This window comes from Onthophagus taurus, chromosome 1 (assembly GCF_036711975.1).
Source record: "Onthophagus taurus isolate NC chromosome 1, IU_Otau_3.0, whole genome shotgun sequence".
In the NCBI taxonomy this organism is placed as follows: Eukaryota; Metazoa; Arthropoda; class Insecta; order Coleoptera; family Scarabaeidae; genus Onthophagus; species Onthophagus taurus.
Genome location: NC_091966.1, coordinates 6,245,523 through 6,263,188, shown reverse-complemented (window position 1 = coordinate 6,263,188; position 17,666 = coordinate 6,245,523). Strand labels below are relative to the sequence as shown.

Genomic DNA, 17,666 nt, shown 5'->3' with positions numbered 1-17,666 from the left:
TTAAAGTAATGTGATGTCAAAGCGTTAAGCGAAAGATCTTTTGAGGTCAATACCAAACGATATTTTCAATTTTAAGTAGTTTATAGAGTTATATTTTTGAGGTATTAACGCGTTTTTAAAATGACTTGGGGATTTGTTACGTGTGGCCCCAATGAGGCTATGGTTATATCAGGTAAGTACAATTGTTTTTTATTTGAAATTGTACAGACAGTTTAGGCGTAGTCTATGTACACAATTTATTTGTGATAAGGCGATGTCGGTAAAGTAGATTCCTTAAATTAATATTTAAATTTGAAATAAATTATTAATTAAAATAAGTTAACTAAATAAATTTTTAAGGTTGTTGTTATTCAAAACCGAATCTTGTACCGGGTGGACGAGCTTTCATATGGCCAGCAATTCAAAAAGTACAAAGGTAATATAATTTTTTTAATCATTTTGTTTTATTTGTTTAAAGATTAAATTCTATTTTTATTTTTTATTTTAGAATATCATTAAATACTATGACGCTTCAAGTAGAAAGTCCAACGGTTTATACTAGCCAAGGAGTTCCAATATCTGTAACAGGAATTGCACAAGTAATTTTTTTTGTATGGGTATTCATAGTTGGACAACAAATTTAGTTCACATATTTATAATTGTAACTTTATTACAGTCTATTCTTTTTCAAATCACCCTAAAAGCTATATTTTATGATTAAGTTGAATTAAAATTTTAATAAGTAAGGTTATGTATATCCTAATTGAACTGTCAATGTCAGTTTAAAAAAGAGCATCTCTAACCTATATTGATTCATATTTATATTTTAAATGTGTTCAAACATGTTATCAGTGAATTTAAGATCATTTAATTAATATAAACAATAAAACGAAATAATTGTTTAAATAGAAAGTCAATTTATTGATTTAAAAAAGAATAGACTATAAAATGTGGTTACTTACCCAAAAACCAATTAAGTTATTAGTTAATCGTACAAATAGAGTTAAAAATGGCTCTAAATAAGTAAAAAATTTATCTAAATCATCTTTTAATTAATTTAGAATCTTTATAATGTGGTCTAAAAATAACATCTAAAGTGTTTTAGAAAGGTGTAATTGTATTCTTGAAAGTTGTAATGTACTAATAGGAAAAGATGCTAAGAAGTTTGCTTGTAGTTAATTGAACACCGCTTAGAGGTAGGTCTAAAGTATTTTTTGTTATTGTACAAGCGTCCAATAACTATTCATTGGTGTCTAATAGCTATAATTTTTTAAATTTTAGATGCTAAAAGTAAATGAACATATAATGTTGACCTGATTAAAAAAGCTGTACAGGAAACATTTGGGGTTTTGCAGAAAGAATTGTCAGAAAATCATTCTTATTCCATGTAGCTTTTCTAGAGCTTCTAAATCTAATCTTGGCTATGTCATCTGTTATCTCATCCAAATGCCATCATAAGAGGCGGATGCTGTTACTCTCTGCACCTAATTCTGACTCACCACCAAGTTGTTGTACTCTAGAAACCTGAGCAATTCTGTGGGAATCAGTCCTAACCAAACCCAGAGGTGAACCTCAATGAACCTTTCTTCTGTCATAGTGCTTCTCAACTAAGTCTTTACTCTTCGAAATGTACTAAATGAGCGTTCAACAATGGGTATAGTTCATGGAATCGCGATTAACGTCAAAAGTGCCTGTCTTATGATAGGGAGAAAAGATTGGTTTCGCTGAGAAGATCAATGATTTCAGTATTTTTTAACTTGTCCGCTTGATTTTTTTGTTTTCCAAGTTTGATTTCTGCTGTCATATTCTCCAATTGATAAAACTATGGAGAATATTGGTGTGTATCTTTTAAATGACTGATATCTATGTTAAACATACACAGAGGATATAGTAATCGAATCTAAATATGGCATAATAAACGAATGTTTCCAGTAGTTGCTATCACAGTCTGATGGCGAATTACTCCCGTGTATTTGCCTATTGACGCGCTTGAGGAGGGAATTTTCTATTTCCAATTCTACTGCAAGGTCTTGCTGCAGACTAAGTAGATCAACAACTGATCAACCAGACAGCTCTTCATAGACTTCAAACAAGCATACGACAACGTCTACAAAAACAAACACTACACCATAATGTACAGCCTCAATGTACTGTCCAAATTACTGAGGCTTGTCAAATGCACAGCACATGCCGAGTGAAAGTAAAAGGGAATACCATCAAGCGTATTCCAAAGTACCCATACTGTTCAACATATCACTTAAATATGTTATGAGAAGAGCTGGGGTCAATCTAAACGCAACCTACATAAACAAGTCCGTCCAAATGGGATATGCAGATGACCTTAATATCATTGACAAATCAGTGCAGTCGGTCAAGGACTAAGGATCAATGACGACAAAACCAAACTGCTAATTCAGAGTAAGAAACGAACATATCGTGTTGGGCAGAGTATAACGACTGGAGACTACAACTTCGCGTTAGTTGACAACCAGGAGGAAAACGCATGACTGGTAGACCAAGCGAAAGATGGGAAGACAACGTGACCATACACGCTCAAGAGATTGTTGGGATGAGAAGCTTGAATAGACTGTCCAAAGACTGAGACGGTTGGAGGGGAAGCATCGAGAAGGCCAATACAGTGGAACCTCGGTATACGACTGCTTTAGAATACGACCAATTCTGCATACGACCTCTTTTAACAAATTGAGCAGAAAAAGGAGATTGTTAAGAAATATGAAGATGGCATTCGTATTCGAGCTTTAACTCTTGCGTACCGCATTCTGAGAACGACGATGTCGACAATCGTGAAAAATAAAGAGGTTATTAAATATGCTAACGTTGCAAAAGGGGTTAAATCAATTTCTAAACAGAGATTAAAGACATTAGATCATTACATTTGCTTTGGATAACAGAAAAACAATGTGCTTATCAGAGGCAATTATATTCGTGAAAGCTAAAAACATACATGCTAATCTCGTGAAAAGCCAAGCAGGAACTAGTCAGGAAGGTGAGGTGTTTAAAGCCAGCTATGGTTGGTTTGCGAATTTAAAAAAAAAAGAAGTGGTATTCATAATGTTGTACGACATGGGGAAAAAGCTAGTGCCGATAAAATTGCCGCCAATGAATTTATTAAACATTTTGGAGAATTTGTAGAAACTGAGCGGTTTAGTCCCCAGCATGTTTTCAATTGTGACGAAACTGGTTTGTTTTGGAAGAAAATGCCAAATAGGACCTATATCACACAAGAACAGAAGACACTACCAGAGTACAAGCCAATGAAAGACAGACTAACTTTACTGCTTTGCAGCAATGCTAGTGAGGATTGTAAAATGAAGTGTTTACTGATCTACCATTCTGAAAACTCGAGGACATTTAAACAACATAAAGTCCAGAAGTCTCAGCTGCCTGTTATGTGGAGATCAAATAGCAAAGCTTGGATAACGAGACAACATTTCATTATAATTTCAAAGTTTAATGTTGTGTTTGGACCAAGTGTAAAACGTTATTTCTAAGAAAACAATCTACCTTTAAAAGCTGTTCTACTAATGGATAATGCACCTGATCCACCAAGTTTGAAGGATTGTGTTTTGTCTGAGTTCGATTTCATTACTATAAAGTTTCTTGCACCTAATATCACTCCTCTCATTCAGCCTATGGATCAGCAGGTCATAAGTAATTTCAAAAAACTTTATACTAAAGCCTTATTCCAGAAGTGTTTTGAAGTAAGAGAGAGGCAGAATTAATCCTGATAGAGTTCTGGAAAAATTATTTTAATATTGTACAGGCTATATCGCTCATTGATAAAGCTTGGCAGGAAGTTTCTCACAGAATTATGAATTCCGCTTGGAGAAATTTGTGGCTACAAGTAGTAACCGAAAGAAATGTCGAATCTAGGAGCTCTATAGTGAAGGATATTGTTTCCCTGGCCAGAGCCATGGAACTAGATGTATGTGATGACTGATGATGATGCAGAAGAATTGCTGGAAGAACATAATCAAGAACTGACCACTGAGTTGTTACAGGAAATGGAACATGATGAGCATCAATGGATGGACGTGAAAAATTTTGCAGAAAAATACCATCCTAACCAAGTTCAAACAAGTCGTAACAGCATCGCTTGGGAAGCCCAGACACTCACATTTTAGAGACATTCTAAGAAAAAGACAAGCACAAAGTTCTTTGGACAGATTTTTAATAAAAGTTGCTGATCCAAGTACAAAGTGAAAGAAGATAGAAAAGTAACAAAACCCAGAATGAGGCTCTTCTTCTTTAGAATATAAATTTTTAAAATTTTTGTTTTTATATTTTAGTAGTAGGGTTTTAATCAGTTTGTTTTGTTTTAATAATTATTACTGAAATAATTAGTTTAATATCATAACTTTAAAAATCTGTAATATAGTTCAGTTTTTTACAAAGTGTCTTAATTAGATTAATTATTTTTACATTACTGGATATGGGAAAGGTTGGTTCGGTATTCGTCTTATTCGGTATAAGTCCAAATATAAGAAACGGATTATGGTAATATACCGAGGTTTCACTGTACTAGATTAGGGCTGTGTGATTGTTCCACTTTAAAAGACTTAATCTCGAAGAAAGATGTCCAGGTAGGGTTGGAGTCAAAGACACATTTCTAAGCGTCTTAGCTGTTACAAATACTTTAAGCCAGTTCTCCAATAATTATACAAGCATACATACAACACTCACAAAGCATTGGGTTAACATAAGGAACGCATATACATTTTTGACACGTACCATTACGTCTTAAATGCAAACAATGTTTAACATATATTATATTAACTTTGAACATGTGGGACTAGTATACACTTTGAATAACTAAATTATTTATTTGCTGTGGTTTATTTACATATAAAAATGGCCAGATTATTTTGATTAAGCAATTTTGCATCTCACCTATGTGATAAAACATTAACACACTTTAAATGTTATTTTCGCGATCATTTATACAAATTATAGCATAAGTTTTAGGCTTCAACATTCCCCCAACATTCCTTCATATTCATTTTCATTACCTTAATTAAGTTGCCAACTACAACATAAGTCAAAATTTGGTTAGAAACTGGTGATAGAGATTGAACAGTACTGGATTTCCCAACCAAAGATTTCCAACATATTATTTCTTATTTATTCATGATGTTTGTTAGCCTCTTTTACATTAAGTTTGGAGTAGGCGTGTAATTGAATAAGAACTCTTCAATCTAATAGATATCAATATCATTTTAATGACTAACGTTTATTTAAATGTCTTTAGGTTAAGATACAAGGGCAAAATGAAGAGATGCTTTTGGCAGCTTGCGAACAATTCCTTGGAAGAACTGAACACGAAATTCAACACATAGCTCTTGTCACTCTCGAAGGTCATCAAAGAGCGATAATGGGTTCGATGACGGTCGAAGAAATTTACAAAGACAGGAAGAAGTTTAGCAAGCAAGTCTTTGAAGTTGCTTCTTCTGATTTAGTGAATATGGGAATTACGGTCGTTTCATACACCTTAAAGGATATTAGGGATGAAGAGGTAATTAAAAAATAAATAAAACAAAGAAAATACAGTTTTTTTAATCATTTTTTTAATTTATTTCTCTTAATCCAAGGTAAAATTACTTGTTAAAAGGTGATGATAACGTTTTTTTCTTAAAAAAGTGATGTTATTATTTTAATTAACAATTAATGGACCCTTTTTTAAAAGATGTGCTATTATTAATCATTTTTATAATAATTAGCTTGTTTTTCTTTTATTTTATTGCTACAAATAGGGCGCTAAGGTACGTTAATTAAACAAACCAACAAGAACTAAACCCCTTCATCCCCTATTCTATTATTTGTTAAGCTGCTTTTTTTATTTATTTTAACCCCCTCATTCTCTTCTCATAGTAGGAGGTAGATGTTTCAAACAGTTTTAACTCATCCATTTTCACTTCCGATTCTAAAAACCATAAAAATCAATTAATACAAATAAAACAATTAAAAATGTATTATTTTATACTTTTAGGGTTACCTAAAGAGTTTGGGAATGGCTCGAACGGCCGAAGTAAAACGCGACGCCCGTATCGGTGAAGCAGAAGCCCGTTGTGACGCTCAAATAAAAGAGGCGATCGCCGAAGAACAACGAATGGCCTCCGTTTTATTAAACGACACGGAAATAGCGAAAGCCCGACGTGATTTCGAACTTAAAAAAGCCGCTTACGACGTCGAGGTTCAAACGAAAAACGCGGAAGCCGATTTAGCGTATGAATTACAAGCGGCCAAAACGAAACAGAGAATTATGGAGGAAAAAATGCAGATTAAAGTGGTTGAAAGAACGCGACAAATCGCCGTTGAGGAACAGGAAATCGGAAGGAAAGAACGGGAGTTGGAGGCGAAAATTAGGAGACCAGCGGAAGCGGAGAAATATCGTTTGGAAAAAATTGCCGAGGCGAATAATAAAAAGGTTTTATTGGAAGCTCAGGCTGAAGCCGAATCTATTAAACTTAAAGGGGAAGCAGAGGCTTACGCGACTGAAGTTAAAGCGAAAGCGGAAGCGGAACTTATGGCGAGAAAAGCGGATGCTTGGAAGGAATATAAAGAAGCGGCGATGATCGATATGCTTTTGGATGTTCTACCAAAAGTAAATAATATTAATATTATTTTTCCCAAATTAATATTTATCCACTATTTTGGTGATTCCTATGAATCTATCAATTTATTTATATTTATTTAAATAGTTTCGAAACGTTTCAATGATTCAAAATTCTTGTTTAAGTCACATGCCCTTAATTACCAAGGCAAAGAAGTGGCACATTCATAATAAAAACAACCTGTATGTTGTTTGAATAGATAAATGTTAATTATTCCAAGAATTAATTTTTAAACATCTTCTTGTAGATTACAGCCGAAGTAGCAGCGCCATTATGTCAAACAAAAAAAATTACGATGGTTTCATCTGGACAGGGTGATATAGGTGCCGTGAAACTCACCGGAGAAGTCCTCAACATTGTCAATAAGGTTCCAGAGTTGGTCAAGAACATGACAGGGGTCGATATCGTTAAGGTAAGCAGCAATAAAGCTGAAATAAAAAGAACTAGGGATTTTTATCTGTTATAAATTTATGAAGTGAATGATTTGAATTGATTATGTGGATGGTTTTTTTATATTAACTCATTTGCATCATAAACCCAGATACATTTAGCTACAATATATGTATAAATATGTTATTTAAAGCTCTCAAAAACTCAACCTTTCGACTGTGTTGTGATTCCAACAAGATAATGATCCTAAACATACATCATACGTGAGCAATTGTATAATAAAAAGAAATTTGGTGATTTAACTTTGTCATTTTTGTTCAATGATGCAAATGGGTTAAGAAAATTCCTGTACTTTTAAAAACTGAATTTGGTAGGTACTTAAAAGATGGCGCTAGTTGGAAATTACCATAGTTACTTATCTTATCAACAGGTGTCACATTGTATCCCTATTTATTTTTATTATTATATATTTTTGTTTTAATTGTTATTGTTATTAATTTTTTTTTGTTATTTTTAGTCTGTACATGCAGCAGCCTAATTAAAGGCGAAGCGCTGGGTGGTAAATTGCAATACGTTCTGATGGATAAAATTGAAAATTAATTTGGTATTGATTTAAAATGTTATTTTTAAACTTTTTGCAATTATTTTGTATAATACCTAAGTATAACTCAAACATACACTCAAACATGATGGTAGAAGGTGCATTTTCTTTATACAATTTTAAGTATTTTGTGTTTTTAAGTACAAATAGAAGTATAAGTGCCAAAAAAAAATAATAATAAAATAAATAAAGTAATAGGCACAAAAATGAAGTAATTATTAAAAGAGATATTTTTATTTAAGTATTTTATGATAAAAAATTAATAATATATATCTTTCTTTTTTTTTAATATATTTTTGTCTTCCATTATTAATTTGATTTCGTCTTTTTTAACTATCTTTCATTGCACAACATTTTATCCAATTAATAGCTTAGATTATTTAGCTTGATTCATGTAAACAAAATAATCATTAACTTTATAAATGTGTGGTTAACTGCCTTAACAAAAAAAAAAAAGATATAAATACTATTTGTAATAATACTCCTTAACTGTCAACATTATTTTAAAAAAACCTTTAATGTTACACTAAATGTTAAATAAAGAAAGAAATTTTGAAAATAATTACTTGTTTTTATATCTTACTCACTTCTACGTCACAAAACACATAATAAAACAGTCACGTAACAAAAAAAGAAAACTTCTTTGCGTCATTTCGACAATTTTATTATTTATTAATGTTAATAAAATTGACCTTACGTAGTTAAATTTTATCACATACAGGTATCCCAGATAAATCGTGAAATTCAAATCAAAATTGTTTTCAAAACCACAATTAACAATTAAAAAAAATCTAATTAATAAATTTAATCTATTAAAGGAACCTGTATAAATACTTTCTTTTTAATTTCTCCTTAAAGCTAATAAGAAATATAAAGATTTGGCAAGATTACAATAATTTCTTGGGATCGAAGGTTTTTTTTTTGTCCGCGATAAGAATGAGATCATTCATTTTACAAAAAAGGAAACTTTGTTCCCTCTCAAAACAAATTAATCATACAAAAAGGAAATTGAGGTGAATAATAATGATGAATAAGAAGAAATAGTGTTGGTCACTATTGATTTAAACCTGCTTAGTCAATTTCTCTTTGAATCATTAAAAAAACATTTAAGAGAATTTAAAAATTCTTTAAAATAAAATAAATTCGGTTTTTCTTGTAATTGCGGTTTCGACGGACCATAAAAGTGATAAAAATTATGAAGATAACGATAAAGAAAATGTAACCGATAAAAATTATAATACTTAAATCAACTTTTAAAGAGTTTTTGATGTGTTACGAAGTAGTGGAAGACTTTAGAACGTATTCAAAAAGAGATTTAACCCAACAATGCATTTTGAATATTTACATTTCTAAGTTGTAGAAATATTTACAGAAATATTTACATTTTTATGGTTATTATTTTAAAACAAAAAATAAATTTAAAACAAGTCCAAACACAAATATCTGATTAAAATTTAAAAGAAATGTTTGTAACAAGTTAAGAATGAATGGAGTTCAAGGTGTTTATTTAAATTCTTGCATTTCTAAGTTTTTTTACAACACTTCGAATTCTTATCGTTGCTTTTAAGATTAAAATTTCTTGTAATTCATAAGTTAAAAATGTTGGAATGATTTAAACCCTTCCCTTAAAACCAAAAATTTTTGAGTTTTTCTACTTAATGTGCAATTTTAAGTGACACCAAATTCGATTATATCATATAATCTTGTAATAACAATTTAAATCCAAATAGTACTAATTAATACTCTCTATATGTAAATATTGTAATCAAGATGCGAGGCATTTGAAGATTTGGATAGGAATTTCTTTATGATCATAGACACTATCTTTGTCGATTTAGAAAGTGATGAGATCTACATTTTTCCTAAAATTTACGGAAATTTATATTCCTATCGATGTCGAAAACGTTTTTGAATTCTTATAATATCTAGAAATCATTATTTTTACCAATCTAGGTAAGTTCTAAATACCAGATATGTCTAAATGCAGAAGACACCATCTGTATCAATCTGGATGATTACACCCTAACATCATAGAATGAATCAATGCATACATAATATATGGAGATTTAAGATCAGCGTCGCAAAACAAGCCATAAAGGCAACCATCTATCAATCGCAACCAAGGCCAAAATATACAAGGGTTACGTATGCAGCGGAAGCAAAAGTCGACACAATTCGAGTATCCGGATATACTCTAATGAATCGTAAGAGAAACACAGAAATGAGAGAAAAATGCAACACTCCAGAGATCGTCGGATGGGTTCGGCAGAGACGGTGAAAATGTATCAAAAATGTCAGTCGTGTCTGGAAAAATGTGCAAAAGAAGCCAAAACATACACAAAAAGACTGATAGACTTTCAAAGCGATGGAAAGTCAGCTGGACCTCAGTATCACAGAAGCAGTAGAACCAGGAATTACGAAGCGTCACAATAAGCCAGAAGAAGTTTCTACTTTTATTGATTCTTCATCTCAGAAACCTATATCGATTAAAGTATTTAGGTTTAAGACAAGTCGGAACGGATTAGATTAGACGGATTAGATTGGGCTGGGTAGTATCAAAATATACAAAAAAAACTCTGGACAATGTATGGGATATAGGCCACTCTATCTCTTAGATACAACTGAGAAGTTATTGGAAGGCTTACTAAGAAACCGGTTACAATTCGGTTACAAGTTGATAACAACACTCTTTTAAGACAATCAATACGGTTATAGAAAAGGGGGATCAACAGGGGGGAAAATCGTTTATAAAATAAAGGAATAAGCTTTAAAGATGAAAGAAGTTTAATTTTCTGTTCTCATTTAATTCCGCACCATGCAAACAATAGTAACAGTGCTAATAGAGGGAAATACCAACCCGTATTTATTGGAAATGATAAAGAGATATCTCTCTGAAAGGAATGTAATAGCTCCGAATGGAAAGATCTACAAAGTACTTTGCGAAGTACCACAAGCAGTGGTACTATGCAGTATTGAAAACTGACCTGGTACTTGAGCAGAGACGGAGGACAGTTAGAAGAGAAGGCGAAATAGGAATATAGCTGAGCAAAAAAGAGAACTGGTATTATTGCAAGTGAGAAGGAAATTAAGAACCCTGAACTAACAAGTAAATGGTACTGTAATCTACAGTTTGGAGAAAGGTAAATATTTAGGAGTGTTTCTTAATAAAGACATTCCTGTGATAAAACACGTAGTAGATTAACAAATAAAGCAACTTTCGTGTATAACCTAATTCTGAGGCTGATACCAAGTTTGGGAGCACCAAAGTCAAGGAGAAGACGATTATTATCAACAGTGACGTTTGTAATTCTATACACTAGACCAACGTGGTGACGATGTCTAAAGTACAAACGCATTCAGGAATTACTGACGATGGTAAATAGAAGACTTACGATATGCGTCGACATATCTTACGGCACCAACGGAAGATATTCAAGTAAAAGCGGGATTACCTCCTAATATTGAGAATTTTAAAAAAGGGTGCTAACAAAAGTTGTTCCTTGTTTAATTCTCAACAAGTTTTATTTGATACAAACAATAATTAGGAAGATAATCTTGAATTCCATTACTGTACTGTTCGCAGGGAAATAAAAAAATTAATAATTTTAAAAAATAGTACCAACAAAAGTTGTTCCTTGTTTAATTCTCAACAAGTTTTATTTGAAAAATATTTTGATACAAACTATAATTAGGAAGATAATCTTGAATTCCATTTCTTGAACAACAAGGTTGTTCCTTTTCTAATTCTTAACAAGTTTTATTTGGACTCTAATGGACCTATTAGTCAAAGAGAGAGCACAACTATATTTTCAAGCGGTTCTGGAGAGAAGACGTGGAAAGAGGTTATCCTCAGCAGTAAAAACAAAATTGAGCAATGATTTTAGAAGTATCTCTAAGCCAATAGCGAAAAATCTAATCAAAAACGATTAAATTGAAATATTCTACGGGAAATTATATATCGTGATTATGTCGTCATTTTAAAATGAACAAAATGATCGTTATGTCCAATACAAAAGTTAAAATAGTTTTCTCCAATGTCTCTGTCGTGCGATATGAAATAAATATCATTACTTCTCAAAGCTGATTAGATGAGAGATTACCATAACGTTATAATATTAGTTATTAAGGCTGTTTGAGTCTTTATCGCACTATAGAGCTCCTCCATTAATGGTTGGTGAGATCTCACCATGTTTTAGGAAAAGTTTGGAATGTGCTTTGTGACAAGTATATTGTTAGGCTAAGCTATCATTGTTGGAAAAACTTTGAAAAATTTTTAATAAAAGTTACAGCTTATCAAGAGTTGAACTGTTTTAGAATTTAAGAAAATACTTAACACCATATTTTATCGGGTTTGGTGCAACTTAAAACTGTTTATCAATTGTCAATTTATACACTTCCGATACTAGTAGATACTTCCGGTCTACCGGAAGTGGACCATAACTTCGTTATTTTAAATGGAATGCTATAGTTCTTATTACGCCTTTTAATTGTACGTAAAAAAATATGTTGACTTTCATAAAAGTTATTGGTACCTACCGTCTTTCGTTTTCGAGGTATTTTGATTGTAAATTTTTAAAATGCCACAATTGGTCTCAACTTGCTACCAATTAATACGCTCGGTACACATATAACGTATACCAAATTTGGTTTTTCTAGCTTAATGTATTATACGAAAATATTGAATGTTTTAAAAATTTAAGACCCCACTTTGAAGACCTATAACTCCTCAAGGGTACAACTTAGTATAAAGATAAGTTGCGATAAATCATCTTAATTTATTGTCCTCTGCATGTCCCTGCTCTCTGTCGATTCTTATGTGAATCACCCTGTATATTACACCCAAACAAACCGTCTATTTTACGAATAAATTAAAAAAGGAAGGTTGCATATCAACCCCATTTCTCTAATTTTAAAAATTAACGAAATATGAGCATAACTCATTGTAAGTTACTTTCACAACTTTTTTTCTATTTCTTTTAGTTTCGGAGATAGCCTATGCGTACATCGAAATTGGGACACCTGTACAATTAAATGGTGTAATAAAAACTATAGCTTTCCATTTAAAATAACGAAGTTATGGTCTACTTCCGGTAGACCGGAAAAAAATATTTTAGATCGAAAGTTTCGAATGAATAACCCATGCTATAGTAGAAACCACGAGAGCTGGCAGTGACAGATCGCTTAAAAATGGTATGAATCAAGATATGGACGTACGACTTAGATTATTTCACCATATACATTTAAATGTAGGTTATGTTAGTTAAATGGAGGTTATATGTCAAACATTGTCAAAAATATTATTTAATGATTAATGATTTTCCTTTTCAAAGAAAACATTTTCGGTTTGGAAAAACACTAACAGATTCATGACAACGCTCACAAGACGTTTCGATTTGAGGTTATAATTGTAGAGTTACATCCAACTTGACGTTGGCGGGGTGAGGTGGGAAACTTGACGTCATTGGAGGAAAAATATAACAATAAAGGTGTCCCAAAATTAACGCAAGATTTCAATTTGCCGCCATTCATGCAGTAAAGTGTTGACAACCCTAAAAAAAAATAAATCGACAGTTGACAGTTTAGGGTTAGTAAAAATGGAGCGTTACACAATAGAACAACGTGTCTTCATTATTGAACAATATTTCAAAAATAATGACTGCTTGGCGGCCGCAGTTCGAAAATTTCGTACAAAATATGGTCGGAATACTGTTTTAACTTCGTCAACTGTGAAGAGATTAATTGAAAATTTTCGGGAGACAGGATCCGTTGGAGACACCAAACACACTGGTCGTCCAAAAACAAGCCGTTCAAATGTCAATATCGAAGCAGTGCGTGCGAGTGTCGGCGACAATCCAGGAACCTCAATTCGGCGTAGTGGACAAGAATTGCAAATTTCAAGAAGCTCTCTACAGCGTACACTCACTAAAGATCTGTGCCTACATGCTTACAAAATTCAATTAACACAACAACTGAAGCCCAATGACCATGCACAGCGTAGAGAGTTTGTTGAATGGATTATTGAGCATCAACAAATGAATGCTGATTTTTCGAGCAAAATCATCCTAAGCGACGAAGCACATTTTCACCTTGATGGGTTTGTTAATCGCCAAAACTGCCGCTTTTGGGGTTCTGAAAACCCACATGTGATTGTCGAAAAACAAATGCATCCACAACGTGTCACTGTTTGGTGTGGATTTTGGGCTGGAGGCGTAATTGGACCATACTTTTTTGTAAATGAGGCTGGTCAAGCAGTGACTGTTACTGGTGCTCGATATCGCGACATGTTAACACAGTTCTTTTTGCCGAAATTGAATGATACAATCAAAAGACTAAAAACTGTGTTTTCTATTTAATTCAAATCTTGCGTTCATTTTGAGACACCTTTATGATACAATATAAATTTAATAGAATATAATAATAATATTTATGTAAATAATTATTTAAAAATTAAACAAGTGTTATTAAACTCAAGAAATAAGGAGTTTCTGTTGGTTTACGTATATAAATGAAAACAGAAATGACAATTCTTCCAATGACGTTACAACAAGGCCTTTGTCGATGGGCCTTTGCGGAGGGGATACGTTCATAGGGAGTTGGATAACCTTATATAGTATGTTTACTCAACGGACCTTGTCCCTTAGAAGAACAGACGTACTTTTTCGACGTGCCCATTTGAATTATACAGCAGACATATTAAACTAATGCTATCTCTTTCTAACACACATTACTCTCTAGCGGTTTGTGAACTACGTATGGCATTTGTAAGAGTGGAAATCGATGATTTACTGCCAGCTCTCGTGGCGTCTACTATACCAAAATTTCAAATGTCTACGAATAGTGGAACCTGCAGACGTTCTAACGAACCAGTTACGTGAGACACTTGTATTTAATCTTTACTGTTTATCCCAAGCAGAGTTGCCACCAACCCGTTTGCACCGGGAGAAGCCAGTTTTAATGTTTTTGGTATGAGTCACTTATTAATTTATCGGGTTTTAATAAAAATTAATAATTTAAAAAAAAATTTAATGCACATTATTAACGAATTACTTAAACTTGACATTGTAGCAACACTGATCCTGAGGATTACGTTGTAAACCATTAATCCATATTAACCTTAATTTAAATCGCCCCAAATCATATTAACTTAATACCTTATAATAATAATGACCTTAAAATCGGAAATGTATAGCAAAAAAGTTAATACTTACATGATTGTATTTAAATGAAGATCATGTTTCGACTTGTTTTAAAAAAATCTTCAATTTAAAAATGATTTTTAAAAAAATTAAATTGCATTAAAGGGTTAAATCATAAAAATAAAAATTTGAAATAATTTTTTTACGTATTTGTGATGAAATAAAAATTTTTTAGACCTGTTTTCAAACTTTCCCTAATAAATCATGTACGTAAAGCTTCTTTCGGTAACCCCGTCTCAAAAACATTCGAAATATCACGTAAATAATCAATAGAAATGAAACGGAATAAAGGATACACATACTCGTATCTAATCCTTTCAGAGCAGCCAAGTTCGACGACGATTTATCGTGAAAATTTTCTTCTAAATTTCCTTCCAACCCCGCGTGAAGTACTCTCGAATCCGATCCGATATATCTCACATGAACCCCACCATACATAACTTTCAAATACTTTAAGACTTCAACTAAATTCCAACTTCCGTTTGTGTAACGACACGTTGGGCAATTCTCAGAGGAAGGAAATTGTACTTTAGGGTATTGAGGGTCTTCGGTGTCATCCCCGGCTAATCTTTTATTAGCATCGTTATGAGCCATCCATAACCAAATAATAGCCGAGTCTAAACTTTCAACTTGACGCATATTTTTTTTAACAGTCATTTCAAGGAAATGTTGCGCGCAATCGTGGCAACCAAAAAAGTTTTTGATATAACCTTCCATCGCTAATAATACTTCTAAAGGTTTATCTTTTTCTGTAGATAATTCAGCTGCATTTACAGTCAAGAAATGAAACATTTTCCATAACCCGCATGGATACCCCCGATGCTCTGGGGAACTTCCCTCGCAACCTAACCAATTTTCTGATGACGAAAATAACGGATTAATTTCGGTTTCAGCGGATTTGATTATGTTAGAAATTTCTTTTCCTTCGATTGATGTTGTTGAAACAATTTTTTGTTTTAAATCGTTTAAAAATTGTTTTGCATTTTTCCCTAATGGGAAATATTTAATAATAACATCTAAATAATTAATCAAAGCAGTTCTTTTTTCGTTTTCGATCACTTTAACGCGAGATACTTCGCGTTTTAACGACCACCTCAACGCAGTTTCTAAATCCATTTGAAAAACTACATCTTTCATTTTTTTAATTTTTTCTTTAAGCGCCCTTTTTTCGTATGCTTCTAATAAAGCGATTGAATCAGGAACTTCAGATTCTAACCATTTTCCGGTAAATATCTCGCTTTTCTTCTTTTCTTCTTCTTCTTCCACGGGAGGTATTTCAATCATTTTTCGTTCCATAAATTGTCTTATTGCCATTTTCATGCTTTCGCGACTTTTTAAACCATCTGCAAACTTTTGTGTATTCTTTTCTGAGTCCATTACAATCATGGAAGGAAATATTTCAATTTGTGCGAATTTTATTAAGGCGGAATTGTTGGGATATGTAAAACGTACGATTATTTCTTTAACGCTTTGTAAATCTAGCGCAACTTCTGCACCGGTTAAAGAGTCATCTTTGTCAAAAATTAAAATACCATATTTTGCGTTATTATCTTTTATATCGGCGTATAACTCGTTTAAATTAGTTTGATTATATGGTTTTAAACCGCGATATTGCTTACCACGACCTTCTAAAACATCTGTTATGATCTGGTTAACTAAGTGGCGTTTTTGTTGGGCCATATCTTCTCCTTTTGAGACTCCAACGCCGTATTTTCCTTGTTCGTAATCTTCGTGGAAATACCTCAACGTTGGGAAACTCATTATTTCAAATTCACGGCAAATTGGGGAATTATCTTCGTTTGAGCAATCGATAGCTCCGATTTTAACCATATCTTTCCAATTTCGGGTATCACTCCCCAATGATTTCCATAAGGGGGCGTATCGTTGACAAAACCCACACCAGCTGTTATAAAATTCTATAAACCACGCGTTTTTCTGACCGTATAATTCCCCATTAAAATTATTCGCCGTTAAAACGTGCACATCGTCGTCAGTCGTGTATAAACCTTGTCCTTCAATTAAACTTTTATACTTTTCTTGTTCTTTTAATGTTAACGAAGCGCATTGTGATGATTTTATATTAAATATTACAACTATTAACACAGAAAACACTAAAAAACTTTTTGTCAATGATGACATTCTCGTAGCTTTTTAATTCGCTTTCTTTAAAAGCTTTGATTTGAATCGGTTTCGTGCCGTATTTCGAGGTTATGTATGTTTTGACAGTTCGACGTGGCGAGGTTATATCACGAACTCAACTGAGGAGAAATTTATAATTTACGTGATTTTAATGTACGATTTCGAATGTAACATCGAAATCCCCACCATATTTTCATTAATTATCACATTAACACACAATGTGTTAATACTCTTGGGAAATAATTAAAATTAAATTATCACGATAAAAAGTCTCATTAAAATGAAGATACTATTTTTTTTTAAATATAAACTTTAATTGAGAAATTAGATTAATTGATTATAATGTTGAGTCTAGTTGATGAAACGTATAAATTTAAAAAAATAAATTTTTTAATTTGAAGTTGGTACTTTCCCCGCCAAAAACGTTCAACAACAAACCAGTTTTTCGTGGTAAAACTTGTCTTGGAAAAATGTTTGGTGTTTAACATAAGATTTTAAGTAAGCTTACGACAGTATCCACAGAGAAAAACTTCTCAGTTTCATGCAGGATTTTCCCACCAAAACTGGTAAGATTAACATGCTTTACTTATGAATTATGAATGAATTCGCAGATAGAATTAAAATACAAGGAAGCTTAACTGAAGCTTTCAAGATAAACCAAGTTCTGAAACAAGGAGATGGACTGGCGCCAGTGCTGTTTAACCTGGCAATGCAAGGTCCGTTGAATAA

At 32.5% G+C, this 17,666-nt stretch overlaps 2 protein-coding genes and 1 long non-coding RNA gene across 3 annotated transcripts; 1 reads left to right on the top strand and 2 right to left on the bottom strand.

Moving 5' to 3' along the window:
* On the top strand, positions 1–8,164 carry LOC111419324 (flotillin-1-like). Its single transcript, XM_023052102.2, has 7 exons — positions 1–172; positions 340–415; positions 488–578; positions 5,249–5,512; positions 5,987–6,601; positions 6,859–7,023; positions 7,519–8,164. Exons 1-7 carry the CDS (start codon positions 121–123, stop codon positions 7,537–7,539), a joined length of 1,284 nt encoding a protein of 427 aa, XP_022907870.1. The 5' UTR covers positions 1–120; the 3' UTR covers positions 7,540–8,164.
* Positions 5,543–17,058, bottom strand: LOC111419323 (sulfhydryl oxidase 1-like). The gene is made up of 2 exons (XM_023052100.2): positions 15,101–17,058; positions 5,543–5,920 (listed from the first exon to the last, which is right to left on the bottom strand). Exons 1-2 carry the CDS (start codon positions 16,935–16,937, stop codon positions 5,838–5,840), a joined length of 1,920 nt encoding a protein of 639 aa, XP_022907868.2. The 5' UTR covers positions 16,938–17,058; the 3' UTR covers positions 5,543–5,837.
* On the bottom strand, positions 8,251–15,079 carry LOC139429735 (uncharacterized). Its single transcript, XR_011640294.1, has 2 exons — positions 13,209–15,079; positions 8,251–13,151 (listed from the first exon to the last, which is right to left on the bottom strand). It is a non-coding gene; the product is annotated as an uncharacterized lncRNA (long non-coding RNA).
* Positions 17,059–17,666: the final 608 nt, after the last annotated feature.

Excerpts from the sequence above, each read along its gene's own strand:
- LOC111419324 (XM_023052102.2), top strand. The coding sequence starts at position 121 with ATGACTTGGGGATTTGTTACGTGTGGCCCCAATGAGGCTATGGTTATA. Across the intron at positions 5,513-5,986 it reads AGGATATTAGGGATGAAGAG|GGTTACCTAAAGAGTTTGGG; the intron begins GTAATTAAAAAA and ends TTATACTTTTAG. Across the intron at positions 6,602-6,858 it reads TTTTGGATGTTCTACCAAAA|ATTACAGCCGAAGTAGCAGC; the intron begins GTAAATAATATT and ends ATCTTCTTGTAG.
- LOC111419323 (XM_023052100.2), bottom strand. The coding sequence starts at position 16,937 with ATGTCATCATTGACAAAAAGTTTTTTAGTGTTTTCTGTGTTAATAGTT. Across the intron at positions 5,921-15,100 it reads TCTGAAAGGATTAGATACGA|AATCGGAAGTGAAAATGGAT; the intron begins GTATGTGTATCC and ends TATGGTTTTTAG.